Consider the following 27,859-nt stretch of genomic DNA (forward strand, 5'->3'; position numbering starts at 1 on the left):
TGCATATTTCAGTAAGTTCCTGAACCTGTTTCCAATTTCCCTGGCAAAATAAAAAGAAATGATTTGGAAATGTACTGTTAGCATAATATTATTAAGACTACACGAGCTTTAATGGAAGTAAGTTATCTTAACTATAAATAAATTATATGAAAAGCACAATATCTTTTTTTCCTTGCTGTGATGGAGCAGCTTGGCCCAAAACGCTGGCTAATACTCAACTAAAGTAGGCTACATGAGGTAACAGGGTACATGAGGCATATTTTTAGCTCCGATAGAAGAGAATTCAAGTGTAGTTAGTGATTATTGCGGTAGTTGTAAAGGAGGCTGAGCCGAGTTGAAAAGAGAAACAGCCGCTCCTGCAGCGAGGGAGACGCAGGGACCGAGATAGAGATGAGTGGGCTGCTGGAGGGCCGGCTCTCGTGCATTCCTTGCGCGTGTGTGTGGGCGCGTGGCTCAGGGTTCAGAGCTGTCGGCCCTCCTCCTCTCTCTCTCTCTCTCTCCCTCCCTCCCTTCATCCCTCCCTGCTCCTCTGCTCCGACAGAGACAGGCAAAAGGCGGAGGAGGAGCAACGGAGCTCACAATCAGCAGAGGCAGGGTGTACGGCGGACCGTCGGTCTGTAAGCTGCTCTGGCAGAAGCACCGCGGAGGGAGTGAAGACAGCCTGCTCACGGTAAGCTAACTGACGCCGTCACCGCGGCAACAATTGTACATCTCCGCGGTTAGCTCGATTAACGGTCACTCCGCCGGCAGACAGTGACGCTCCCCTCTTTCTTTTGATGCTGTTATGTCACCTCCGTTTCCTCTTTGTATCACTTACTTCTTTTTTTTTTAAAATCACACCGACTCATCGACTTAGGTTGAACATTGTTTTGTAATTTGGCTCTCCTTTTTGACAGCGGCTAACACCGGTAATCTGACAAGCTAACTGCGCCCCGGGGCGCACCTATCAGCCGCATTTCCCCCTGTAGCGACAGGGGAAAATGTTAGCGACACCGCGGATTGATAACCGCCGATAAAAGCCTCTTATAGTCAACTCAATATGCGTATTATTACTTTAGTAAAGAGGTCCGTTATGCTCTAACAAAGGAATATCCGCCACTTTATTAATATTTCTTATTTCCTCGTGTGTGTTTTTAAGTGTACAAATGTCAGTTTAAGTTGCCCCTCCTCTATAACATCCACATTATTCCTCCTGCTTTACATCCGCCATCCTTCCGATTCACGCTGACAGCACGGTGAAGTCCCGGAGCAGGAGGTCCACTCCCTGCCCCTGGTGTAAAAATAGCCCCGGTGTGTCAGCTTAATGCGACACACGCTCCCACCGGCTTTCTAGCTTCCAGGACCGAGAGAGAGAGAGAGAGAGCCGCAACCCGAAAGTAGACCGCACATGCCCTATCAAACACCGGCCCGTCCCGCTATGTGGGTCAACAGGATGCTTCGAAGTTGTGCATGAAGATGCCACCTGTTTCTTGCAGCCTACTTTAAAAAAAAAATGTGTGTGTGTTTGTTTTAACCCTCTATCGCCAGCCCTTTCCTCCCTGATGAGCTGCATGTATGTTTGTTTGTATCTGCATGTATGCACAGTAGGTGTTTTCCTCGCCTTTCCTTCGACTTCAGCTGCAGACCAGTGCAGCTGTCGTACCCGCAAGACACTTAAGTGATAAGACTGCTGTGGCCGCCCAGGTGCTGTAACCTAAATCTCACATGTGTAGCCTAGTTTCCTATGCATCTCTCACTGTCTTAAAGTGGAGGGTGCAGCAGCAAGGAGATGAAGTAAAAGCCTGCTAGCAAGATGGAATGAATATATACTGTATGTCTAAACCAAAAAAAAGAGGCACCATTATATTATGCAAGAGGGGAAACAAAAACAGCCCAATTAGGAGCTTGTGGGGGCAGAGGCTGTACACATTATGGATGAACAAAGCGGCGAGTTTGCCTCGAAATTTCTCAGTTATTGTTTTAACACCAGAGAGACTTGCTCTCTCATTTTCAGTCTGTCACTGAGCCATTTCCTAATGAGCTCCCGGGCTGAGGGAGAAAACATATGAAATCTTGTTTTAGATTCAGCTGCAGCCTTTAGAGACAAAACACAAACAGCAGCAGCAGCTCCTGTGGCCAGAGGCAGCGAGGATTTTTATTTTTTATTTTAGTTTTTGTAGGTTTTCTTGAGATGGAGGGATGCGAATGAATTCCACGGAGGTGGTAAAATGTAAAGATAAATGTCTACAAGTGTAAAGAGCACACAAGCAATGATGTGGATCTCTGTGTTAAACAATGCATGGTAATTATAGCCCTGCTATTCAAAGGCAGATTTCTTTTCTCTTTCTCTCTTTCTCTTCATTGGCCTTAATTACAAACATGGCTGCAGCAGGCTTGAGGACTTAATATAACCCGCTTTAGCTGACAGTGGCCATCTAAAGTAGTTTCTGGACATTTTCCCCCTGGTCCGCCTGTGTCTCAGTGTGTATAAGCCAGGCAGCTTTTGGCTGGAGAAGAAAGGTGTCCTGGTGAGTAAGTGGCTCCGAGGTTGGAGGCTTCGGGGAGAGCAGCAGATGGATGATGATGTAGCGGGTACTGGCGCTCCCTGCCTCCCGCTGCCATCCGTCACACGCTAATGATCGTGTCACACCTTCTCCCCGGGCGGCCGGCCACTTTCTGCAGTGCTCAGCGCAAAAAAACCTGGTAGCTCCACTCAAATCCCCTCTTCACGGCCGTCGGCTGAAAAGCCCGGAGACAGACTGCACGGCGAGCCTCTCCCTCGTTAATTCTTCACTCTTCTTGCTCGCTCTCCATCGCCTCCCGTCACCCCTCTTCACCTTTAAAGTCTCCACAGACTGCTTCCTCATCTCTCTTCATCCCCTGCTTCCCGTACCTCCCATTTGTCTTGTTTTCCTTGTAGTGCATATCCTTCCCCAGTCCCGCTCCGTCTTTCTCCTCTCAACGGTTGAGGTATAACGCAGCTCAACAGCAGCTTGCTCCCTCTCATTTAATACTCAGTTTGTCTTTGATTGTATGTCGTTTACTGCTCGCCGCCCCTCCCCTCTCCGAGATGCAAGGTCAGGGTCGGCCTCAGGCAGCGCTCATGAAACTGGTCTGTTTTGGCTGAAGGACAGTTCAGCAGCAACTGGCCAACATCACGCTGGGAAGTCTCCGAAATGATGTCCGTTTGAGAGTGTGTGTGTCTCTGAAGTGCTTCTTCTTTCTTAGGATCACAACGCCAAGACAGAGAAGCAGCTTTTTTCCAGCTTTGTGTTAAGACATCAAAACTAATATCAGCAGATGGTCATATCAGTATGTTTGGAACTATAATCAATACTACACATCAGTACATTATGATTCACCTTCTTTAAGTAGTACGTAAAACATTAGACCAGCACACACATGTTTAGTCTCCTGTGTGCCATACTGAGAATAATTCCCTTTCTTTTGCTGTCATGTACAGTGTTTCATTTCACTGGAGCATAAACACCACTTTGGTTGCACATGGACTGACAGACGATTTTTCTTTTTTTCTTTTTAACAAAAAAAGGCTGCCATCATCTCCAGTCGGGTGTTAAATAAGCATGATGTGGGACTCTGCATCCTCTGAGCTCGTTATTCTGTCCCGGGTGTTACAGGAGTAAGTGTCCCCTTGAGCTGTGTCTTACAGCAGAATTCGGCCCTGTTGGGAAATGATGGAGGAATGCCACTGCATCGTGCCCGTCTGTCTATCTCTTTGGTCTCAGCTATGTTCTCACCACTGGGATCAGAGACTCAGCTTGGTATTCTAGGAATATCAGAGCGGTCCGGATCGGGTGATACTCTCCACAGCTGCTGCTTCTAAGAAAAGCTCGCGGACACGCTCGAACGCAGACACGCGCACACACGTAAATACACACAGCGAATGCAGCATCCGAGCACTGGGCTGTGCGTTACCGTCACCGATACACGAGCGTGTTTACTGTAAAACGCTCGCTGGTGTTAGGCAGTGATTAACTGTGACGCCAGGAGAACATTTTGGAAGCAGAGACACACAAGCTCAGCTACTTGATCTTCTTGATGTCATTTCCAGCAGCTTTGTGCTCCGAGTGTGTTTGTCAAACTGTGTAGTGCAGTTTCTGCTGTTAAATGACCACTAACAGTTTTTTTTTCTCCTCCCCTCCTGTGTTATTTGAACTCTTCAGGCTATTTCCCCCTCTCCAGTAAAGTGCCGGCAGAGAGAGAGAAGAACAGTAGAGGAGGCGAGCAGAGGCGGAGACGATAATTGTGTTTCTGGCTGCCCTGTGGGAACATGGGATATATGACCTCATCATTCACCTGTGAGGCTCAACAGTAAACAACTCCACATAGGTAGGAAAAATGTGCCCCCACACACACAGACACACAAACAGAGACTCATGCAAATGCAGGCATAATATCTTTAAATAGCAGTAAAATATACAAATGCAGACACCCACTTGGTAAACAGGCTCAGAGTGGAAGTTGTTGTTTTTTTTCTGTTTTAGAAGGATGACTGAAGCAGTTGTAGCAAGTACAGATGTCCTCCTAAAGCCCTCCGTTGTCACGTCATGTGACGTCGTCAGCTGCCCCTCCCCTACGTCACGCTTGTCCCCGTGCAATCAGAAGGAGGGCGTGGAGTGTCAGAGTGACTTTAAGAAGCTCGAGCAGCAGGTAAGCAACACTAAGCGTGGATCCACTGAAAATTATGCGTTCCCTCCACCGATGCCCGTTCATGCTGTTATAATAAATTGTATCCTTACTTGCAGAAACAGTGCAGCCAGGTTCAACCAAAGAAAAAAGTCAAGGTAAGCTAAAATAATTCTGCCTCACATTACTCATTCTTTCTAAAATATTGATTGCATTGGACTCTATGAATTCATAATATTGCTTGTGTGTGTGTGTGTCTGTGTGTGTGTTTCAGGCTAGACCAAAGTTAGTGCGTGCTGAAGCTGTCTGTGAGGACTGCCCACCATTTGAAGAAACCCAGGTAACACACGTACACACATAATAATCCACCTTCTCCTCATCACCATCACCACCACACTCAACTTATTCTTTCTTTCTTTTTCAGGCACCTCCAGACGCAAACATCTCATCGAGCTGCCATGACAACAGGAGAACTTCCTGTAAAGAGGAAGAGCAGGAGAAGAGCAGCACAGATCCAAAGAAACCTTCACTGTCCAAAGGTATGTGTGTGTTTTCTGAAATATCTCATAAAAGAAAGAAAAGAAGGAAGCAAATAAAATGTAATAAAATTGGACTCTGTGCCGCTATTTACATGTGGCTCTCCTGGGGTGTTTAATATTGCGGTGTAATTTCGGATTGTGTTTGTTGTCTTATAACACATCCTGCCTGTGCCCGTGTCGCTCTCAGAGTCCAGTGTGGAGTACACCGACTCCACCGGCATAGACCTGCACCAGTTTATTGTCGACACCCTCAACAGCAACCCCAGGGACCGCATGATGCTGCTTAAACTGGAGCAGGACATGATTGACTTCATCACCAGCAATAGGTGTGTGTGTGTGTCTGTGAAAGGACACCTTCACTGAGCTTTAAAAAAAAAAACAACTCACGTTTTAAAGATTAAGTGAATATGTTATGATAGTGCTGAAGTGTTAAAGTCTATTCTTTTCTCTTTCACTTTCACCTTCCCACTCGCTTTCCCTCTTCCTCTCTTATTCCCGTATCTCTCCTTTTGTTTTTCCCCTCTCTCAGTCCCTTTAAAAAATTCCCTCACATGTCATCCTACCACCGCATGCTGGTCCATCGGGTGGCGGCCTACTTTGGCATGGAGCACAATGTAGACCAGACAGGCAAATCTGTCATCATCAACCGGACCAGCAGCACACGCATGTAAGCAAGCACAATGTGCATTTCTCCTGTAGTGCGCTACTTTTCAGTGAAAACTTAACAGCAGTCCTAACTTCTTTTGTCAAAGACCCGAGGAGCGTTTTGTGGACAAGGTGCATAAGGACAAGACAGAGGAGATCCAGCAGTGGAAAATCATCCTAAAGAGAGACAACAGCTCAGATGACCAGGTCTGTCTGACCTCCTATATTGCAGCTCATTTGGGAAATTTCCATCCTAAGTGACTTTGATCCCATTGATGATTTCACCTGGCCTCTCTTTGCTTCCTCACAGCAGAGACGTCTCCACCCTTTCCAAGAGAGGCAAAGCAAGTCGGTGGAGGAGAGAGAGGAGGAGTACCAAAGAGCACGGGAGCGCATTTTCAACAAAGAGGTGAGAGAAAGAGAGCAAGGAGGACAAAACCGACACAGCGGCACGGGCACAGAAAGGATTTTCACTAATTTCTCTGCCATACTTTTACAGCCGTTCTGCACCCCAGAGAGCGCCCATGCAGAAACCAGGTAACCTTGCCTGCAGTGCAATTTTTCCATTTCAGCCTTTCAGCTTTTATATTTAGATGAGAACATTTATATATGTCTGTGTGTGTATGTGTGTGTGTGTGTGTGCAGGCATGTGGACGAGTACTATCCAGATGCAGAGGCCCGGAGGAGACTCTTCAGGTAGAGCTTCGTCGGCACAGATGCACAGTCATTTATCATCTTAATTTGGTCAGCCTGGCTGGCACACAGCTTTTCAGCAGAAACAGGAATAAGACCCAGATTTTATTTTCATGAGTTTGTGGGAATCAGGGTTTAGGAATCTTGGCACAAACGAAAGGTTTTAGAGATAATTTCAGTGGCTTTTTAATGGTGCACCTCTCATGCGGTAATAAGACGGTAGGATAATTCTGGATGTGCCTCACAGGGGGAGCCGTGACAGCTCAGGCTCCAGCTGGACAGGCAGCAGCAGGCAGAGCAGCACAGAGACTGACTGTCGCTATAGCAACGACCCCCGACCTTGGAGCAGCACAGAGTCAGATTCCTCCTACCAATGGACAAGTGCCCCCCAGAAGACCCGCCAACCTGCTAACAACGTCTGGGACGCACGAGGTGCAGGTGGGTCTTTTTTTTTTCTTTTTTTTTTTGTACTTTGTCTCAGCGTAACATTTAATGACTTTGTGACACTTCCTGTGTCACACGTTCAAGGTGTAAATTCACTCATCAAAGGGTGAGACGTGTCGGTTCATCCGCACCTGAGCGCTCGCGTTTGCATGCGCAGACATCGACGCCATCGACGCACTTGGGAAAAATCACTGTTTATAAATTAGTGGTTGCATCTAATTAGCGAAAAGCGGTGGAAGTTGTGGTGTGAACATTTTTAACTCGGTCCATGAGCGCTCGCACACCATAGCTGTAAATTTTCACACAACACCTCCAGCCTTCTTCACATCTTCAGGAAGAACAAAACGTCACTGAGACTGCGCCGAGGGGCCGCGCGCTATCTCTGTAGCACAGACAGGTGGGGTGTGGAAATGTGGTATCTGTTAAGTGGTGTTATAATAAAACTCCCTCCTCTCTTCTTTCGAACGTTCTCAGGCTCCATCTCTCTGTACAGACTGCCATCCACTTGTCCTCACTCTTCTCCTCCCATCATGGAGGAGCAAGCACCCAGCTACATTATTGAGAATGGGATCCCACCGGGAAGCATTTTAGTGAACCCACATACTGGTAATTGACACAAACGCAGGCTCTCACACACACACACACAGATCTTATTTTAAAGAAGACGAGCACGTTTTCATACCCAACCTTTGACCTCTCAGGGCAGCCTTTCCTCAACCCTGATGGAACCCCGGTTGTGTACAACCCTCCAGAGAATCAACAGCCAATCATGAGCCAGACTCAGCTGCAGGGCTCCCCCCCTCAGCAGCCGCAGCAGCAGGTAGCACACATACACACACAAACATGCACACACGCACAGCAAGATGTGTTTTACATGCAAGATACGGTCTAGCTGACACTCAAGCACATGCCACTGTTTGTGCCTTTATCTCTGTCTCCATATGTGTGTCTCTCTCAGGTGCTTCAGTACTCGTCTGTCTCTTACACAGCTCCACAGATGTTACCTGTCACCCCCCCACAGCCATACTCTACAGTATGTATCGCAGCGCGGCACCTCCACTGCTGTGCGTTTGAAGTATTGTGCGCATTGACCTCCTTTCTTTTGACCTACAGATTGAAGAGCTCTCCTCACAGTTTGCTCATGTGAGCTGTCAGTCAGCGGGTGAAGCCCCGCCCCTCTACCCTTCCAGTCAGGGTTACATCTATGCAGCGCCTCCCCTTCATCCTCCTCCCCCTCCTCCCAACCCTGCCAACTACTGCCAGCCCTCACCTCAGGTAAGGATACACCAGCGCTTTATATCTCAGGTCTCTTCTTAGTTAAATACGGACATTTTAAAGGAATAATTACAGACAATCATACACTGAATAACGCTACTCTTATAAATGTCCTATAGGTGCCTGTGTATTATTACCCTACCTCAGCTCAGCATGGATGCAGGCCTGCCTCACCCACTCAGCAAGTCCACAGCCAAGCTGTTCAGCCAACAGGTACATTCTTCCTGTGTGAGTGTGTGAGTGAGAGAGAGAGAGAGAGAGAGAAAACAGGCTGTGGCAGTAGAGGAGGGGGCCGTTACACTGTCAGAGATGTAGTCTGAGGGTCTCACAGTGAACCGGTCTCTTTTCCTGCTGCTTCTATTCATCACAGTGACAAAGAGCGAGAAGACAATTCAGTCCCGTCATCTGCGGCAATTTACGAAATAAATTATTGTATAAAGTTGGCAGGAAATTTAAATGACTCCATCAGCCGGACTGAGTGAAGGATGGAGAACATGCAAGTGTAATTTCCCAAGCAGCGCCAAGTGGAATAAACTGCATCCCACCAAATTTACCACAGATAAAACTGAGGAACAAATTAGATATTATTTTTAATTTGCTCTTCTCAAAAAGAGAAAACAGAATAATGAATGAGTGTCAAATAGAGGATATAGCTCCACTCACTATAATAAAACTCTTGTTTTCCATGAAAGTCATATTCAATCAGCTTAATTTCTTTATAATGACCACATTCTGAGAACCACTGATCTACACATTCAAGACTAATTATGTTCTATGTGTATTTTTGTGGTTTCTTAAAGCAGTATCGAAGCCTCAAACCAGATCTTGCATCTCCTCTGACGTGTTCTTAAATATTTATAATGGTCTTATATGGTTAATTTCTTTCATTAATCCCAGTATCATATCATTAATAATGTTCTTTTTTATATATGTGTGTGTCTCTAGGAGGTTATGCCCCTGCTGTGAGGGTGCAGCAGTCTTCCCACACCCAGCCCCAGGCTGTACTGGGCACCTACTCACCGGTTGCTTCCCATCAGTGTAGCATGATTCAGGTAAACACCAGAAAGGTCTCATTGGGCATCAGTCTGAAGCTGCTTGAGCCCAGAGAAGAAACCCTCTCACTAAATGCTTCTTGTACCTGTTCCCAGCACCAACTTTGCTTCTTTCTCTCCCTGTCTCTCTGCAGGGAGGCGTTCCGGTGTCGTTTCCCCAAAGTAAAGCTGTGACCGGGGTAGGTGGGGAGACTGGTTACTGCTGCGTGGTGCCCCAGCCCTCCCACCTCAGCGGCTGCCAACCTTCTACCTGCGCTAACCTCAGCACGCCTGCCTGGAGTGCACAGTACTGATTGAGCACTGATACATTAGTCAATGCGTGAACTCGCTCGCACGCACACATGGTTAACACATAAACACCTTTTTTCACACAACCTCCTGCTCCCCTTTCCTGCTAATGCCCCCTGGATATGCTGTATGCACACATGCACTCACAGAGATAAATGTTCCACTGTACCAAAGCTTAAAAGTATATATATAAGAGCTGCTGTATTGAATGCATAATTTATATACACAAATGGAGTTTTATATTGATATTAAATTATATATATTGTGTTTTAAGCAAATGCACTGTGTGAAGAGAATAAAGTGCTGTGGCTGGACTGATGAGGTCACATTTCTATATCATCCTGACTCTGTTTCCTCTGAACTCGATGATGATGATGATGATGATCATGCTAATGGCATTAGATGGAGCTGAGATGAGACGAGACACCAGGAAATAAAGCTCAGTGTAGGAGGACAGCCAAACGTACCACACACCCAGACATAAACAGTCTTGATCAGTGCGCTGTGGAAAAGTCCAGAGTTTAGAAATAAGAGACTGATGGCAAGCAAGTAAAGGATTTACATAAAGCATATTGATTGGTATGATCAATCAGGATATTGGCTTTTAGATCAAAAGGGCATTGGTGTTACTAGGAGACTAAAATGATCATGCAGTAACAGAAGAGCAGCTTACAGGGCGCAAATTATACCATTTTTCACACCTATTAAGCAAATGAAGGATTCCCAGTATAAGACTTTGGCGCCCCCTCCTGTTTAAATACCCTCATTACACATCTTCAACAGTAAATTCTGTCTATTCAGGCCTTACAACAGCTGACTCTTACTCTTAGAAACCTGTGCAATAAAAAAGAGAATAGTGTTTTTTACCTTAATCACAGAAGACAAATGTTATCATTTCATAATGTGGGAAAACAGCAAAATTATCAAAAACAGATTGTTAATTAAGTAATAAAACAGACAACTACTTATTTCAGCTTTGTAAATAATCGCAGCAAGAGCCGCTCCACTCTATTCAAGTGTCCCAGTAAATCAGTGGCACAGCAGCAGTGCCCTGAATGTGAAGCAGCTAAATGGGATTCGGCTGTCGTTTATTATTTTTACACCCATGCTTTTCCTGCAGCATCAAGTCAAATAAACAAATCAGAACCCAACTAATTACAGCCCAGAAATCAAACTAGTTTTCACAGACACACAGCACTCCTCTCTTTTTAAGCCTTCAGACAGCTGACATCTCACTGTGATGTAGCCACTTTCATGCAGGCAATAACTACCAATGTGTTATTGTTCAGGAGCTGAACAAGCCATTTTGTACTCAAAGTTATTCATATCCCCCCCCCCCCCCCTTTCAAATTCAATGAAACATATCCATCATCCACACCGGGCCTTAAAATTAAATTTAGCTTTCATCTCTGCGGTGCTGAATGCATAATTTATACGGGCTGATGCCTTTGCCGAGCCGGGCCTATTTTTTTGCCCCCAACATTCAGACACGCAGAAGCAGGTTCCATGATCTTTAATAAAAGGCACATGTACAGCCATAGTGAGATGAGTGAGTCCACTGGCATAGAGACAAAGCATTAAAACACAGAAATACAGGAAGTAGAGGTCAGGAGGAGAGAGATCTATCTGCTTTACAGTAGAATCTACTTAAGTAACGTTGCTTCGTTTTCCTTCAAGTAAGTCTAACACTAATATGTCACCATTGTTAGGTAAAACACCACCTCTCTCCACACACACAAACACGCACACATACGCACACCATCCATCACCACCTGAAGTCTGACCTTCAGAAAAAGCCTCTTGAGACGGCTGCTGATCTCTGAGCAGATGAATGAAGAAGTCCTGATCTCCCTGAGACTCTCTGAGGCTAACCCTGCTGCACAGATTTGGGGTGCGAGGGGGGGATCGGGTGTAGAGACAACAGGAACTCACTCATGCTTCTGCTGAATCCCAGCACACACTTATACACTGTCCCTAGAAGTTCCTATGTGTCAGTCAGTTTGTGGTAATTTATTTAAACCCAGTGTGATCTAGTTAAAACGCAAAGGCTCACCTGATTTATAACACAAACACACAAAAATAACAAAAACAACGAGTTAACTTAACACAAAAAAATCTCCAGAAATGTGCAATGAGAACTACACTGATCCTGTGATAATCCATCTGCTAGATGACATTTCATTTTAGAGATGCAAATAACAAATAAAGACGATAATTGACCAAAAATGAACTGACACAATGTGAACCCCTAGGAGACTTTCTTTTTTTTCTTTTTTTCTTTTTTTTTGGGGGGGGGGGGGGGGGGGGGGGTTGAAGGTCTTGTGGTAGTCCTGCCTTGCTAGCAATGTCCTCTAAGCTTATACTGCTCACCTGGAGACACGTTTGCAAAGAATCTCACAGTTTGGATCTGTCTACACTCACTCACTCATGTATGCACTACACAGGTGGCCGTTCACAAGCTAAAACCCAACTAAAGAAAGAAAAAATTCAGAGGTACTTAAATACTCGGGGTTAAGAGAAAATTAAAATGGTATTAGTGTTGAAGGTTAAATATAACCCCCAGCTGCAGGAATAAGTCGAAGAACTAAAACACATGCACGCAGCCAGGCCGTCTCTCCTCTTGATGAAATGCAGACCGGGGGGGTGGTGGAGGTGGGATGATGAGCTTCACGGGGAAACCCAGGCGTACAGTGTGTAGAGGGAGGAGAAAAGACAACACAGATTAACACACGCACTCCTTCACGTGCTCCAGCTCAGCAGAGTCGGTCGCTCTGTTTTCACATTATCACGCGTCTTTGGGACACCTGAACAGGTGAGCAGAGTTGCGGCTGCGCTCCGGGGTCCCCGCCACACAACTCTGTTTCCCTCTCACCCAGGCACACACACACACACACACACACACACACACACACACACACGCGCACACAACAGCCACACCTGTTTCGGTTGGTGTGTGTGCTACCTTTGGCTGTGGGTGTCAGGAACTGAAAGGTCATTCACAAACCACAGGTACACACCAACCATTTGGGAATTTCCCCCCACCCCCTCCCGCTCCTCCACTGCTGCCGACATTACCACCCGTGCCTTCGCAGGCTCCACCCCCGCCATCACAATCTCATATCAATGCCCACCCATCTCTATAGCAACTCACAGCTTTCCCGGGCAAGGGGTCTCACTATCTTTTAAAAGCAAAAGGAGGTATGTGTAATTAGTGGTGTGTGTGTGTGTGTGTGTGTGTGTGTGTGTGTGTGTGTGTGTGTGTGTGTGTAGAAGCGTGTACCCTGTGTGAAGATGTGTGTTCATGTATTTGTTTTTGTGTTAAGAGGTATCAATGGTTCTGCGGTGTCTCTCTTTAATCATCACATCCTCTCTCTGACCCCTCACCCCCACCCCATCCCCTGCTCCATCTTCCTCCTCTTTCTCTCGCTCCTCTTTATTTTTGGACTTGGAAGATGAACAGGCGCAGGTTGATGTTTTTGGCGGCCAGCAGTTTGTTGCACTCCACCGAGTCGGAGATGGGCAACGGGACGTAGTCGGTCTCGTTGGTGTCGTTGCTGAAGGAGTGGTGGTGGATAACCGGCTTGATCCACACATCGTCGTAGGGGCCCTTCAATAGCAGGAAGGAGCACTCCAGGACCGAGTTTACCTGTGGAGACACATCCAGGTTAAAGCAGGGGGCCGGCTCCAGCTCGTGAGCTCAAATTTTACAGTGAAAACTCATCTGAAAAGTTGCTTATTCTCGCCAACAGTCGGTTGGCGAGAATAAGCAACTTCAAAGTATCGCTGACATATACATTTATCATCAGAAATGCCCATGGGCTCTTCTATTACCTCGAATTTTCTTCTCCATAACTGAATTCCTCGCCCTCATAATGCAATAACTGGTGGTAATTTTAGATATTGCTGCTTTTTTCACAAAAAAGAGAAAATATAAAAAAATGACACAGAAAAACACTCTTGGTCTGTTCAGGCATGTCTCACTGTAACTGTAAAGGCAGCCATAATGCTGTGAAAATGTGCACATGTGTGGGGAGAAAAAAAGCCATTTTTTAAGCCTTATTTTATGAGACTGTATACATGCAATCCCAGTGACCGCTGACACTGAAGTTACCGCAGCTTCTCTGTGCATTTAGACAGGGGTCTTGGGGTTGTTAACCTGCCTTATTTCTAACCTTTTGGTTAGTCTCTTCTAACCAAAAGTCTTTTAAAACTAAATAAATGTAGACTTCCCTTAAAGTTTTAAATAACAAGATCATTGTGTGTACAACCAATCCGCCTAAACCCGTAACGCTCTTTTCTTGGCTCTCATCTTTCAGAAACCATTTGAATTTTCTATATAGCCCAAAATGGTTGACGAGTTTCAGTAATGTGAAGCGCACATGGTAACGTCTGTGTTCAAACAGAAGTACCTTGAGAATACTTTAATCTACCATGATAAACCAAATATCCCCTTAAGCTCTTCTTCTCTTCTTTCCAAACCTGTTTGAAATTTGTCTCTTGCACAAATGGTAAAAGAGTCCCGTTAGAGTCATGGTAACAGAGTTGATTATCTGTCTGTAAAGTCAGTTCCAGGACCTTAAGTGTCTCCAAACCTCTCCATTCAAACCACATCAGGCGGAGAGTGAAATCCAGCAAGCGTGAAGAAACCTAAAAATAAAGTAAGTGGGTAGCGAGTGTACCTTGCTCTTGAGGATGAGCTGGAAGGAGAGGGTGCGCTTGCAGGAGAGGTTGGGGTTGCGCTCGGAGTCGTTCACGCGGGCCTTCAGCACCCACGTCTGGTTGAGGACAGTGAAGCGCGGCGTTTCATAGTACAGACGAGTGATGAAGTCATCAGTGCGGTACGGCCTGAACTGCACCTCTGGGTGGATACACAAATGCAGCATGAATTAGAAAGGAGGAGAAAGGCTGTGATGAGGACAAAAACTGAATTACAGGCACAGATATCACTAAACAATTTTATCCTCTTTTTTATTTTTATTTATTTATTTATTTGGGGGGGGGGGGGGGGGGGTTTACCTGTAAACCCAATCTTCTCGTAACACAGCAGGCTGAAGATGCTGTTGTACAGCTGCATGTCTCTGCGGTGGCTCTGGTCCATCTCTCCCAGTATTCCCATGAGTTCTGTTCCAGTCTTCGTGGGGTGCGAGCACTCACTCTCGTGTGCTGGTAGCTCATGAAAAGGACCCTGCCACGGGCAGCCGATCCTCTTGTACTTACACTGTGTCACCCTGGCAAGATAATAGTGGGGAAAGAGCTGAGCGCAAAGGAAGCAAAGGCGTGGGTGTACATAAACGACATCCTTTCCACAGGTCCTTTGTGATAAATGCGTGACACGTGTAGTGATTGGACGTTACAGTCACCAAAGGTATTAATTAATGTGTGCTGGGAACTAAAGAAAATTAATGCTGCACTAAAGATGAGACCCAACCACAAGGAATAAATGCATGTATTCATATCAGCTACATCCTTTATAGCGGTGCTTTTCAGCGAGAACATGTTGACGCGCGCTATTAGTAATGTGAAAGGTACTAGTTAGTCTCTGCAGCGAGGCACGGCTAATTGAAGCCATGCTTACATAAGTCAACCTTCTGACTGGAAAGTTTTGGCCTACGCGGACATTTAAAAAGGATTCCCAACAAAAACACCTGTAATCATGCACTGTAATTATGCCGTATTAAACCTCATATCTTAATGAGCAAACGGCCCCGAGAGTACGAGCCAACGTCAGCGCCTCCTCGCGGGAGACTGCCGTCATTTTCTGTGTGACCCAACCAGGGGAAAGAAAAAAAACAAAAAAAAATAACACCTGGTGAAACGGCAGTAGTCATAGCAACACTCGCACAGATACCAGTATTCTAAGCAGGGTCACCTATCGCTATAGCAACAACCCCATAGGACTTCATGAGGAGCCATGAGTATCACATACAAGATAATGTGCAGTCTGTAATCGTGTTAGTGGTTTTTCTCCTCTGGAGTAGCTGCTTCACCACATTAACCCCGTGTGATCCTGCAGCGCGTCAACACACACACACACTATCATGCTACTGTCACATGTCCGTATGTTTACTCTCCTGAGCCCACTTCATTTGATGCTTTTGGGGCCTTTTGTAAGAAAAGTGCCTGGAACTCATTTCTCACTTTCTCTGGCTACAAGTGCTGCAAAACTTGGAAAAACTGTCATTGTGTTTGTGTGTGTGTGTGTGTGTGTGTGTGTGTGTGTGTGTGTGTGTGTGTGTGTGTGTGTGTGTGTGTGTGTGTGTGTGTGTGAGTGTGTGTGTGTGTGTGTGTGTGTACCTGTCTTGGCACTCCTCTTTCTGGTGTCTCTCTAAGCTGGAGCGGGGGAACTGTTTTAGGCAGAAGGTACATTCTGTCGGCAGCTCACTGACAGCCTTCTCCACCGCGAGGTTCCTGCAGCACAGGTTCTTGCTGATCTCACACCTACACAACCAGGGAGAAAAAGCATAAATCACACCTCAGGGCAGGGGTATATTTAAGATTTGAGGTATGTAGAATATACTGACGCAAAGTAAAGCCAAGAGCCACTGAGTACTATGTCTTTTGTTGCCAAGCGTACTATAAGGCTGAGTAAAACTAATTAAGGTGTTTTTGTGTTTGTGCAAAAATTCAGATGTCAGACAAACATGCTTCAATAAACCTAATTAAAAATTCAACCGTGAGAATGTTTCTCTTACAAGAGGCCCAGTACTAACAAGCAAAGGATGAAATATATAATATTAAGCAGCAAATGTCGCTGGTTATAGTTTTGTTTAGCATGTTTTCTAAACATTTGGATCTACTCCAGCAGCTTCTTCTCACTAAAATGATTGTAGCTCCATAATAGCTGGGTACACAGGTGGCACTAAACTTTGTATGAACATTTTCACACATACAGCGATTATTAACATCTATATGTTTTCTTTTTTAAAATATTATAAATCCAAATTCTTTTGATCCTCATATATATTATATGTTTGTTTGATCATCTCCCTGCGAATGCGACGTTACATACCCCTTTGCGTTTCTTTCACATGTCACGTTTAATTTATGTCACCCTTAATCTTAACTTACTGGTCACCAAAATCGGGATACACTGGCATTTTATTTGCTGGTTTACCTGCAGTTGGGACATGTGGCCTGTTCCTCCTTCAGACGGGAATCAGCCAGAAGGTGGATAAAACAGCCAGCGCACATCAGGTGTCCATTGGTACACTAGTAGGACAAAAACAGGATGCTGACAGGTCAATCAGAAGGTCTGAGGAAAGCGATAAATTATCTAGGGATGTTGTTAAACAGGAAGAAACCTAGAGAATAAATATTGACTTAAATGTGTCAAATATTATTGAAATAACAGATCATATGTTACATGGGTTTATTTAAATAATAAACTGGAACAACTTATAAATATGAAAGAGTGGCCAGTTTAATTTATATTCATATTACAACAAATAATTTAGTGTAAAACCATTCAACACGTTTGCTTAAATGTTTGGTTATTTATAATTTTGGTTAAGTTGTAATACTGAATTGGCTATATCTGCTGAACAGGCTGTCTGCCTCTTTCTGTGAAATATCTGACAGATTATAACTCAAAGAAGAAACTATACTGAAAACTTTTTTTTTTTTACATTAATGATGTCATTTTCTGTGTGAAACTGGGCTTAACAAACCTAACACAATATATCTGGATGTATGTGCAGAATATTATGTATTGAAAGAACATAGGGTTGTGTTTATATTACCAATAAATGTTAAAGATTAACACTGTGTAGTCAGGCATTCATGTAAATGCAGATGACTACCTGGACAATGATTGACTTAGCAAATGTGCTCCTTTGACATTGACAAGAGCAGTTTGGGGTCATTATGTAGAAAGCTGGGGTAAAGATCAAGGAAAGGACAAAAGATTATTCCGATTTAGGTTTTGTGAGTCTTATGAGGGGTTGGGGATGTAGTTTTTCTGTTTCTCTCTTTCTCTCTCTGAGGATAATTCACAGTATTATGTTATAAACTTGCGCCAGTACAGCTGACCACCTGGCCTGGTTGGGTCTGGTCTCTTGGCCTTATGGCTCAATCTGCTGTTGACACTTGGGGCCTTTGTCGGATCCAGTATCACTAAAAATAAATGGAGCTGGCCAACACATTCAACAGGTTGACAGTGGGGATTGAGGGTTGGGGACACATGGGCAACTTCTATTATGAGGTTGAGCTGGTGTGCTGATGTTTGTTTGGGGTTGTGGGGTGGGTGGAGGGGGCCAGATTTGTGATTGACAACATGTTTACCTGATATACAGACGCCTTGGGCAAGTCTAGGCACACGGTGCAGCACAGCACTGAGTACAGTCTCTCCTCCAGCTTCCCTGCCTCTCCCTCGGGTAATTTCACCCTCTTCTTGGGTGGCTCGTCTGGGTCTGGCTCGGGCCCTTCTCGACGTATCGCGACCTCCTCTTGCATGGCTGCGACCCCAGCGACAGCCTCCACAGCTACCCCCACGGCCCCGACCCCTAGGCCGGCCGAGGAGGAGCCAGGGGCGGCCGCAACGCCTACGTCTCGCTCTTCCAGTGAAGACATGACGGTGGCTTTCTTGAAAAGCCTGTTACGTACCTGCCGCGACCAGGCTGAGCCCGAAATACCTGTAGGTTAGCTCGGGGTTAGCTTACCACCTGTCAAGCTAACGGTCAGCTGACAGCAAGCTAACGTGAGCTATGCTAGCGCTTCGGCAGTCAGGAAGGAATGCGGGCTAACTTATTGTTAACGCGACCCTACATTCACAAACTTGTATCTTAACACGCCAATTAATGAATAATAACGAGAGCATGTGCACAATGTAATCACGACTATCTGATAAATTAAATGTCGACTTTTTTGGGGGGAGGGGGTGACTTACAGTGAGGCTAGCAGACTATGCGGCTAGCTACGTTGACAAAAACACAGCAGTCCTCTCCCTCTGCCCAGGCAGAACAAAAACAACCCGGGCTCTCTCAGCTGTTGGTGCCCTCTCTCGACGCCGTTACTCGCAATGACAGCGGCTTACAACACCAGCGGGCCCGGCTCGGCTGCTCCCTGCGTCCCTGCTCCGGTACCGGCTGACTGTCCGCGGGACTCACGGGACGTGTCGGTGATTAAAGCTGCTGCTGGAGACAGTTCCGTTGGGACTTGTCTCTCTAGCTACACAGCCATCTTTGTTTTTTTGGGGGTTTTTTTCTCCTGTCCGTCTCCCCCCGACTTCACCCCACACAGCCTTTTACGACTCCAGATCAATTTCGTTAATACTCAGACAGGTTCTCGATTGAGATTACTAGCAGAGACGCAGATATGAAAGTAAATATTTGTCTGTCTCTGCCAGGGCCTCTTATGCGCCAGTAACTACTATAGCACAGCCGCGAATGGGCTGACAGCGGAATGTTTTGTTGTGGCAGATGACTTGGGGTATTTAAAGAGTTTTTAAAGGCGCATGCGTAGTGTGCACCTGTGGGTCAGCGTATGGCAGGGCTTGAAAGGTGACTAAAACCTGATATGCGACGAAATTAGGGTACTACACCAAAGCACACATGCGCTATATAATTTAAACTGTATATATTATAATACCGTGATAACATATTTACTAATAAGACCGCTGTGTAACAAACAAATAAATATAACTTTTATCAAAACTTTTTGACTAAAATCATCTCGTTTCCGGTACTCTGGTACGCCGACTCGATGTTTATATCCCTGCTGCAATCTATCAAACCGGGTTCATCTGATGTTGCTTATTAACGATACATAAATTATTCAGCCCTAAACATGTAGTGCTCGAATAACTACCACTAAGAGGCCATAAGCATTTATAAGTGTTTGCATGTCCTAGATATTTGTTTGAGGAGCACCAAGGGCTGGGAGGGTTTCATATATAAAGGATGGGGGTGTTATGCCTGTGCTTTGGCTGCTTTGGGTGGGGTGGGCAGGATGTCAGAAGGTCAGCTGTTTGCAGTCAAGAGGGACAGATCTAACCACTCCCACTGGACACACAGATCTGCCTTATTTGGTCTGTGTGGAATGGCCTGCAGCCCCACTCAGTTATGTACACACACTTTACCCAGTAGCCCTATGTGCTCACCCTGTCCGCAGTGTTGGGCAATCTTCATTACTAGCTACTTGAGCTTACCACATACCCATTTGCCACAGATGGCTGTCTGTCATCACACAGGATCAGTAACATAAACTCAAATTTACAGAAGCTGGTTACACCTAACACACTGTATTGCCAACAGAATTTATTTGGACAAATAATATATAAATGTATGTATATTTTTATTTCATGAGCAGATAACAAACTAACGTTGCTAGATAAATAATGCCAAGACAGATTTCTAGGAAAGAACATCTAGTATAAAAGTATATCGAGTATAAAAGGAGGCTGGATCAGCTTCAGCTTACAGCTAAAAATAACTACTAAAACCAGTGGCATACATGACCTTTTACTCTCAAAGTTAACCATAATTTGCAGAAGAAAAAGAAAAAATACCAAAAATTTACTAAAAAAATGCATTTCTAATGCACCAGCATGTAAAAAAAAATCAGAAACTGCACTTCACTATTTTCCTTTCCATCCTTCTCTCACAGTATTGCACAGACATGGTCATTACTCGGTCATTACACAACACGGTGATTAGTTTCTGATTGCAGGATAAATGGATTACATAAATTTATGAGATGTATCCAGCCTCATTAATCCGACCATATTCATCCCCAGGAGAGTAAAAATCGCTTCATCTGCAGGCCATTGAAGGATTCAGCTGCCAAGAAATCAACAGTATTGTCCGGAACAATGAAATTAATGATCCTGATCTCATCACACAAATGGGAGATTGACAGTAACATCAGGACAGAGTTGGAGGGTGGGCGATGGTGGTGGCATGTGTGTCTGGTTTGTTATGGTTTTGCGGTGCAGAAGTTAAGTTCTGTTGATGCAGAGAGGAAGCAGCGGTGGAGGATGGGTTGGTTGGAGGTGTAGAACCTGTAGGTGTCTGCATTCTGGTCTGTTTTGCTTGTGTCTTAATCTGTGGTAGAAGTTCAGTTTCAGCTGCTGTGGGGGAATCAAGGTGATTGAATTTAGAGTTCAGCAGCTTTGGACTTGGACACTGTGTTTCTCGTCTATCTGTAGAGGCAGCCTCTGGTTTATGTTGACTAGTCGAGGCCTCTGAGGGTGTGTGCTCTCTGTCCTGTGGGGATAAGTGGCTTGCCTCCACTAGATGTTGCTCTGCTGGTTTGTTCTTATCCTGTCCTCTTCCACTGCTCATTGCTGTTTGTCTCTCATCCTGTCTGCTGGGCTCCTTCAGTGCGTTTTCCTCATTGATGGCGCATTTTCTTGTTTTGTCTGTCAGTGATTCTGTTGTGTTTGTTTTAGGTGGTTTCTGGACTGTTTCTGGGTTTCCTTCAGTGGCTTCTATGTCTCTTGGAGTTTTGTCTGTGAGCGCCCTCTGCTTGCAAGTTGAAGCCATTGCTTTCACCCAGGAATGCAGGAGGGTTTGCTCTGCTGTCAGCCTCACGGTGGGGTCCGGCTGAAGGAGAGCTCGGATGAGGCCTCTCGCTTCTGCACACGAGTGCACACAGAGAAAAAACACGCAGTAAATATGTGTGTATATACACATATTTGCTTTTACACTTTTACACGAGTACTTTTACTTTTACTTGTACACTTATACTTAACTCACCCTCTGATATGGGGTCCCAGTAGGGGGATGGAAAATTAAGCTGTGCCTGCTTTATTAGCTGGAACAGCTCTACCTGGTCACGATCACGACTGCGAAATGGGGGGAAGCCACACACCAGGATATAGAGAATCACACCCAGAGCCCAAACATCCACTGCTACACCATAACCTGACAGGCAAAAAACAAGTACAACTTTTCAGAATAACAAAACGCAACCCAAATTCTGACAAAGGAGTCACATAAAGTCCTCACCTGTCTCACAGAGGATCTCTGGGGCTACATATGTGGGTGTGCCACATATGGTGAAGACTGGCTCAGTTACAACCATGGCAAGACCAAAGTCTCCCAGCTTCAGCCTGCAGATGCCAGCAGCGACTTGCTCTATCTGAGAAAGGGAGTAGGTGAAATAAAACACAGACAGAGTGAGCCATGGAGGCAAAGTTGGGTTTGAATTTTTTGAGTCTTTGAGGTCATCAAAATATTTATCCCGTTGACATTTTTGTGCATCTTGGAGTTTAAAAAATAACTGCACTTTCTTACTCTACAGACATTATATATAATACTTGTATGATGATCTGACAGCACAGTTGTGTTGATGTGGCTGTTTTGGTTTATGAAGTCAGAGAGTGTGTCAAATTTGAGTGTTGGTGGGAGAAAAATTTGAAGAATAGCTGCTATAATCTAAAGTCATTTTGTGGCAGTTTTCCTTCTAACCTCAGTTTGTGTAGCGTACTTCAAAGTTCAGTTCTAGGCTCAGTCTTATCTGCTAGACTTAAGATTACTAGACACATAAAGGATCTCAACTACCATCTGCTTTTAGCAGTTTTTTTTTTTAAATTTATATTTATCTCTGTTTATTCATTATTATTAAACTGTATCTATTTGCTTTGGGGGTTTTAAAAAAAATGTATTCTAACCACAAATCTAGAAAGGTATTAGTTTAACAAATGTTTCTTAACATGATGGGCATGCGACAAAACTACGACCGAACTGTTTTTATTTCATCAAAAATATACTTTGTACTTTTATTTGATGTTATGTTTTGCTGTGTGCATGCATGTGTTTTGTTGCAGAAGTATCCTTTCATTTGAGTTATTTTCATTTTGTTTTAGCACGCATGTATTGTGTCACACACTTGCCAACTCATCTATGCACTGCTTTAAACCACTGATATTGACTTATGTTAGGTTTTATGGCGTGGGTGTCTCATTGGTGTAGTTGTGAAACATAAATAACATGAGAAGGCAGACGTCTGTTAACTAAGTTAACAAAGTGTTTTTGCCAGGGGGTCCAATTGTGTTAATGTTTGTTGTCACCCTGCAAAAGGACCCTTTTTAAGCCAGGGAAAACCCTGAATAGTATTATGTTAAAATGAAAAAAAGAAGCTTGATTATCATTTTTTACACACAAGAACTTGAGAACCCAACAATCATTCTCACTAATCTACCCTGAAACCCACCAGGAGGTTCTCTGGCTTGAGGTCTCTGTGGACGATGCTCTTGCAGTGGATATAATTCAGAGCTTCACTCACATCTGACACCATCAGTCCTGCCTCTGCCTCTGAAAACTTTCCCCGGTCACTGATGGCCTCAAACAGATCCCCTCCACTCACCAGCTCCATCACCAGATAGGAGTGAGTGTTTGTGTGGTGGTGAGCGAACAGCCTCACTATGCGAGGGTGACGCAGACTCCCCAGGAGACTCAGCTCATTCTGCATCATGTGCTCTCGACCAATCAGTTTGGTCCGCTCTACTATTTTGATGGCGAGGGTTTGACCATTGTCACGACGGCGGCACTCTCGCACCACCGCAAAGTTCCCGTCTCCAACCACACGTCCAAATTCGTAGCATTGCTCGATGTCTGTCAGGGTGACGTCTCTGCCATCGGTGGGGGGGTCAGAGGTTTCTTTATTCTGTGATTCTTTAAGAGCTTCACCAATATCTGGAGCTGCACTTAAAAGCCGTATTTGAATATGGCTCTTCTCCTCATCTCTGCTGATTGGTCGAGGAGATGAAGGGTTGTTATAAATATCCGGCTTTTTTGCCTCCTGCTCTTTTTGCCTCTTTGACACAGGAGGAAGTGGGACCCTCGCTGATAGCACACTGATCGGTTGTGGACTCTGATGTTTAAGTCTTCTCACTAAGCAGTTTTCACAAAGTGTAGGAGATGGTATGTCTGCATTTCTTGGAACCTCTTCATGTTTAAAAGGATCAATCAGAGAAGGCTGATGCACTCTGATTCCTCCCCTCACATTTAGCCTCTGCAGGTGGTTGGGAAGGTGAACAGATTTTCTGCATGAATTCTTTTTATGAAACTTCTGTGTGTCAGAATTATATTTGTCTGCCTCATGTGTGTCTGTATGTTGAGATGTGTGAGTATTAGTATAATGCTTGGCATGTGTATTTGTGTCTTGACATGTCTCTTGGTTAGTCCCACTGCTGTCGGTCCCTTCGCTGTACCCACTGTCAGCCTTGGCTGCTTTATCTGGTGGTGGCCTTAGTCTCTTCTCCCAGGCCCGCAGCGCACTTGATCGGTAATGTGAATGTTCTGGAAATAATTCCTCCAAAGCTTCCTGCACACTGCTCAACTCAGGACGAGCCTTACCAAGAGCCAGGAAGGCGACCTCCCCACGGAAAAAATCACACACACCCTTAACCTGTGATAGACAGAGACAGTGGTGAAAAAAACACACTCACAGACATCAGATCTGCAGCAAATATTCTATCAATTTCACAGTGCTGCTAAAATGTTTATATTTAATATAAAATCATGTTTTTCTTTTTGATCTTTTCCACCTCTTTTAATTTCATGTACTGTGATTATGTGGCTGTAGCAACCTATATTAAAATGCTCTCGCTAATTATAAAAGCAAAGTTAATAGATTTTGTGCAATGATTTATTTGTCTGAGAAAGCCATTCTTCTCCTCAAATATATTATCAAGGTGCATTATTTTGCTCAACATTGTACAGAGCAAACTGTGAGGGATGCTTCTCAGATTAAACCTGTGAAAAATGTGCAACTTATTGTGAAAAGAAAACATTGAATATCTTTTATTCTTAGCTAAGTTTATATTGGTTCATTTGTCAGTCAGTTGTGGAGTTCAGCAAAGCCTAACACGGTCTTGAAGACCTGGAACACCTAGTCCCAGTCTTTGTCACTTTTACATACACACCATACTGCTTTATGTCCAAATATGTTTTCTCTGTGTCCAAATCAGAGCATTCAAAACATTTTGAACACAAAAGAGAAAAACAACAACTGTGCACCTTGCACAGGTTCTAAATGGGGTTTTATAGTTGCACATTTTTCCCCTCAGTCTGAAAGTCTGAAATATGTGCCAAATATAAATAATATTCATATGAGATGATTTGCAAATCTCAGAGCCTTATACGGTATTTTATTAACAGATCTTTTTTTAATTTGATAGCAGCAACGCATCTCAAAAGTTGGAAAACTAAGTGGTACTAAAAAGAAACAGCCAGAGGAATAATTTAGAACTTTAGGTTAATTGTGATCAGGTCAGTAACATGATTGGGTATAATAAGAGCATCGTAGAGAGGCGGAGTTTCTCAGAAGTGAAGATGGGCAGAGGCTCACCCATCTGTAACAAAAAGTATTAACAAATTACAGAAGAATTTCAGAACAATGTAAAAACACATCATTATCAAATAGTCAAAATTAGCCTAAAAATATAAAAACTTTGAATATCCAAACATCTACAGTGCATAACATCGTCAAAAAATTCAGAGAGAAATTCTGGAAAAATCTGTGTGCAAGAGGCAAGGCAAAAAAAAAAAATCAGTGTTGGATGTCTTTGATCTTAAAAAATGGTACATTTTCTGAGTTAAAACATTTTATATATTTTCAATGCTCTACTGTAAATAAATGTTCGGTTTATAAAATATGCAAGTCGTTCCATTCTGTTTTTATTCACATTTTACACAGTTTCCCAGCTTTTTCCGAATTGAGGTTGGAGTAAATGACCACAACTCTCTACATTGAACTGTATACTGAATGTGTGGGGTGCAGGAGGTTTATAGGGGCCTTCTGCACATTTTTGCCTGCTCCTTTTTCAAGTTAATCTGGTCATGGTTGGGCCTCACCTCTCGTGCATGAGTTGTGTAAAGACGTGTGACTCTGGCTCTGTGCCAGCGAGGAAATCCCAGTGCCTCTGAGATATCCAACAGCAGTTGCTCAAAGGACACCACACCCCTGCGGTTCAACAATACTGTTACCTTGCAAGCCCAGAGACAAAAATCACTGTTAGGTTAGGAAATTCATCCCATCTAAATTATATTCTTAGAAATTGAAAACATCAAATCATCACTTTTAGAAGGGATTTATAAATCATCAATACTGTCTTTAAAGTGGTTAATAAATCAGGTTGATTCTAAGCTATTAATAAGAATCACTTTTAGAGTGTCCCTTCTTTTCTTCTACTAACACTTTATCTTATTGGGTCTTCTCTTCATTAGATAAACATCTCCAGTGGACTGTATGAGCACTTCTGATGAAGAGTTGCCATGAATCAAGCCATCATTGTGTTGCATTATTATCAAATAGAAAGCATTAAAGTCACCACAGGGGATTTTTTGATATCGTTTTAATCCAAAAATGGTTGTAATAACATGTCTCATAAGTAGTCTGTGAGGCACTAGTAAGATTGTGCCTTATTTTAAAGAGCTACCAAAAACAGTCAACATTTAGCTCACCTTCCGTAGTGTGCTTTGGCTACATGGGCGGACAATGGTGACCAGATGAGGCCGCTCAGCACTCTCCTCTGCATGCCGGGTGTGGAATGGGGGGAGGAGAGGAGGAGGTGGAGGAAGAAAGTGGGACCTGCGAGCATGTTCTGCAGGATGAGGGTGAATGGGCCAGGGCTGGGGGACCCCAACTGGACGTTTCGACAAGGGTACAGAAGGACCTGAAGCAAAGGGAGGGGTAGAGGAACAAACACGGAAACCAAGTTGGATTTATGAATGTGTGCTATAACACTGAGTGAAGTTGACATGGCTTGTAGATCTCTTCTAGACTTGTATACAATAGAAACTCATAAGTAACACAACACCCGCTCCTCATCCTGTGAGCCTGTGTGAGTGTGAAAGCAAATCCGGCTGATCAGATTTGAGTGTTTTCCATCCTACAGAGTCCAAAGGCCATTTGAGATTCCTCAAGCACCTTGCCCCGTCGGCTGAATTATTTAGGCTTCCTTAAGTCATGAAAAGCCGTTACAGATATACACACACCCACACCAACAAAAGCTTGTGTGACCTATTTAGGGCTCAGCAAAATCTGCATGATTAATGAATCATTAGAGACCCACACAGCATCTTTGACATTTCACTTTCTGGCACTGCGGTGAGACAGAGAGATGTTATCCATTCACTCGGCAGGGCTTTGGGTTTTATGTTTTGTTTCCAGACAAAGAACAACGGACAAAAACACAAGACTTTACCTTCAACGTGAGCACCCCCCCCCCCCCCCCCCCCCAATGTGAGCAAACACACACACTCACATTCACACACAAAAGCTTTTCAGAGTGGACACAGAGAAACACTCATGTCCTTCAGCTCAAACATCCCATAAAGAGTCAGCTGTGACCAGTCAAAGAAGACTGAATCAGCCTTTTTTCTGTGTGTGTGTGTGTGTGTGTGTGTGTGTGTGTGTGTGTGTGTGTGTGTGTGTGAGTGTGTGTGTGTGTGTGTTTTGAGGTTAGGCCATATATATTGTGAGGTTAACTATTTTTCATGTCCTTTGCGGGCTAGTCTTTTTCAAAAGAGCCATTTTAGCATGACGTTATAACACAAGTGTTACTAATCTCATTAATTAAGCCCCAAATATAAGAGGATATGAATATCAGAGACCATTAATATCACAATTAACATAAAAACGTTTTCTAAAGCTTACCTCGTGTCAGAATGGTTTCTATGAAAAGGGTCTTTAAGATTTTAGTTAAATATTATTTGTATTTTTTTAGTAGCTAAAAGCGAATGTTTCCCACCTACTTTTGTAGTTCAAAATTTTAGCTGAGACACTCAGTTTTAAATGATTTTAGCTGCACGTAAACTCGATTCAGCCCGACCAAAGACTCACCTGACAATCTTAATTTAGCGTTACGCCCCCCTTCGCATCCATACCGTGCTTTCTGTGAGGGAGTCATGTCTTTCGAAACAATAACTAATTATAATTTAACAAAAAACAAAACAAAAAACACAGCGAATTAAATTAAAACACAAATGATAAAAATTCAAAACCAGCGACTCTTATTTCTTGCTCGGTTATATTTCCTCCATGAGCTACTGCTGTCATACTGCCTCTTAGCTTTCACGTAAAGTAACGGGATGCTCTGAGAGAGGGCCCTGTAGCTACTGTGGTTGCTATGGATACAGGTAAAGTTGAACGGATGGAGAGGGAAAAACACCGGAAGCTCAGCGAGTTTGACGTCAAAATAAAATACTTTGAATCAGTGAACATTGTGTTGCATCTAGATGTGTGTGTCTCCCGAACTTGATACTTAAAAAAAATCCACACATATTTATCACGGCAATTAATTACTCTACTGACATACTTTAAACAAACTAATAGCTCGAGATGGCTAACGAT

At 44.1% G+C, this 27,859-nt stretch overlaps 3 protein-coding genes across 13 annotated transcripts; 1 reads left to right on the forward strand and 2 right to left on the reverse strand.

Moving 5' to 3' along the window:
* The first annotated feature begins 435 nt into the window (after nucleotides 1–435).
* arpp21 (cAMP-regulated phosphoprotein, 21) lies at nucleotides 436–9,901 on the forward strand. 10 transcript variants are annotated; one of them, XM_085149787.1, is made up of 19 exons: nucleotides 436–670; nucleotides 4,164–4,329; nucleotides 4,485–4,650; nucleotides 4,746–4,784; nucleotides 4,901–4,966; nucleotides 5,051–5,165; nucleotides 5,353–5,491; nucleotides 5,695–5,832; nucleotides 5,918–6,017; nucleotides 6,124–6,347; nucleotides 6,456–6,506; nucleotides 6,751–6,941; nucleotides 7,422–7,553; nucleotides 7,649–7,767; nucleotides 7,906–7,980; nucleotides 8,061–8,222; nucleotides 8,342–8,435; nucleotides 9,168–9,274; nucleotides 9,409–9,901. In XM_085149787.1, exons 3-19 carry the CDS (start codon nucleotides 4,489–4,491, stop codon nucleotides 9,565–9,567), a joined length of 2,073 nt encoding a protein of 690 aa, XP_085005913.1. In that variant the 5' UTR covers nucleotides 436–670; nucleotides 4,164–4,329; nucleotides 4,485–4,488; the 3' UTR covers nucleotides 9,568–9,901. The 10 variants fall into 10 exon arrangements, with proteins under 10 accessions (XP_085005913.1, XP_085005914.1, XP_085005919.1 ...); XM_085149788.1 differs by lacking the exon at nucleotides 436–670 and adding an exon at nucleotides 677–908; XM_085149793.1 differs by lacking the exon at nucleotides 436–670 and having other exon boundaries at nucleotides 915–4,329; nucleotides 6,121–6,219; nucleotides 6,310–6,347.
* Nucleotides 9,902–11,857: 1,956 nt separating this feature from the next.
* Nucleotides 11,858–18,959, reverse strand: zftraf1 (zinc finger TRAF-type and ring finger containing 1). 2 transcript variants are annotated; one of them, XM_085149803.1, is made up of 7 exons: nucleotides 18,447–18,959; nucleotides 17,843–18,192; nucleotides 16,677–16,771; nucleotides 15,857–16,000; nucleotides 14,579–14,790; nucleotides 14,242–14,420; nucleotides 11,858–13,208 (listed from the first exon to the last, which is right to left on the reverse strand). In XM_085149803.1, exons 2-7 carry the CDS (start codon nucleotides 18,128–18,130, stop codon nucleotides 12,996–12,998), a joined length of 1,131 nt encoding a protein of 376 aa, XP_085005929.1. In that variant the 5' UTR covers nucleotides 18,131–18,192; nucleotides 18,447–18,959; the 3' UTR covers nucleotides 11,858–12,995. The 2 variants fall into 2 exon arrangements, with proteins under 2 accessions (XP_085005929.1, XP_085005928.1); XM_085149802.1 differs by having other exon boundaries at nucleotides 17,843–18,959.
* Nucleotides 18,755–27,859, reverse strand: dclk3 (doublecortin-like kinase 3). Its single transcript, XM_085149785.1, has 7 exons — nucleotides 27,350–27,859; nucleotides 25,969–26,180; nucleotides 25,360–25,491; nucleotides 22,715–23,911; nucleotides 21,508–21,640; nucleotides 21,256–21,423; nucleotides 18,755–21,134 (listed from the first exon to the last, which is right to left on the reverse strand). The coding sequence occupies exons 1-7, from the start codon at nucleotides 27,414–27,416 to the stop codon at nucleotides 20,422–20,424; spliced, it is 2,622 nt and encodes an 873-aa protein (XP_085005911.1). The 5' UTR covers nucleotides 27,417–27,859; the 3' UTR covers nucleotides 18,755–20,421.

The sequence above is a fragment of the Neolamprologus multifasciatus genome, chromosome 22, assembly GCF_963576455.1.
Source record: "Neolamprologus multifasciatus chromosome 22, fNeoMul1.2, whole genome shotgun sequence".
Taxonomy (NCBI): Eukaryota; Metazoa; Chordata; class Actinopteri; order Cichliformes; family Cichlidae; genus Neolamprologus; species Neolamprologus multifasciatus.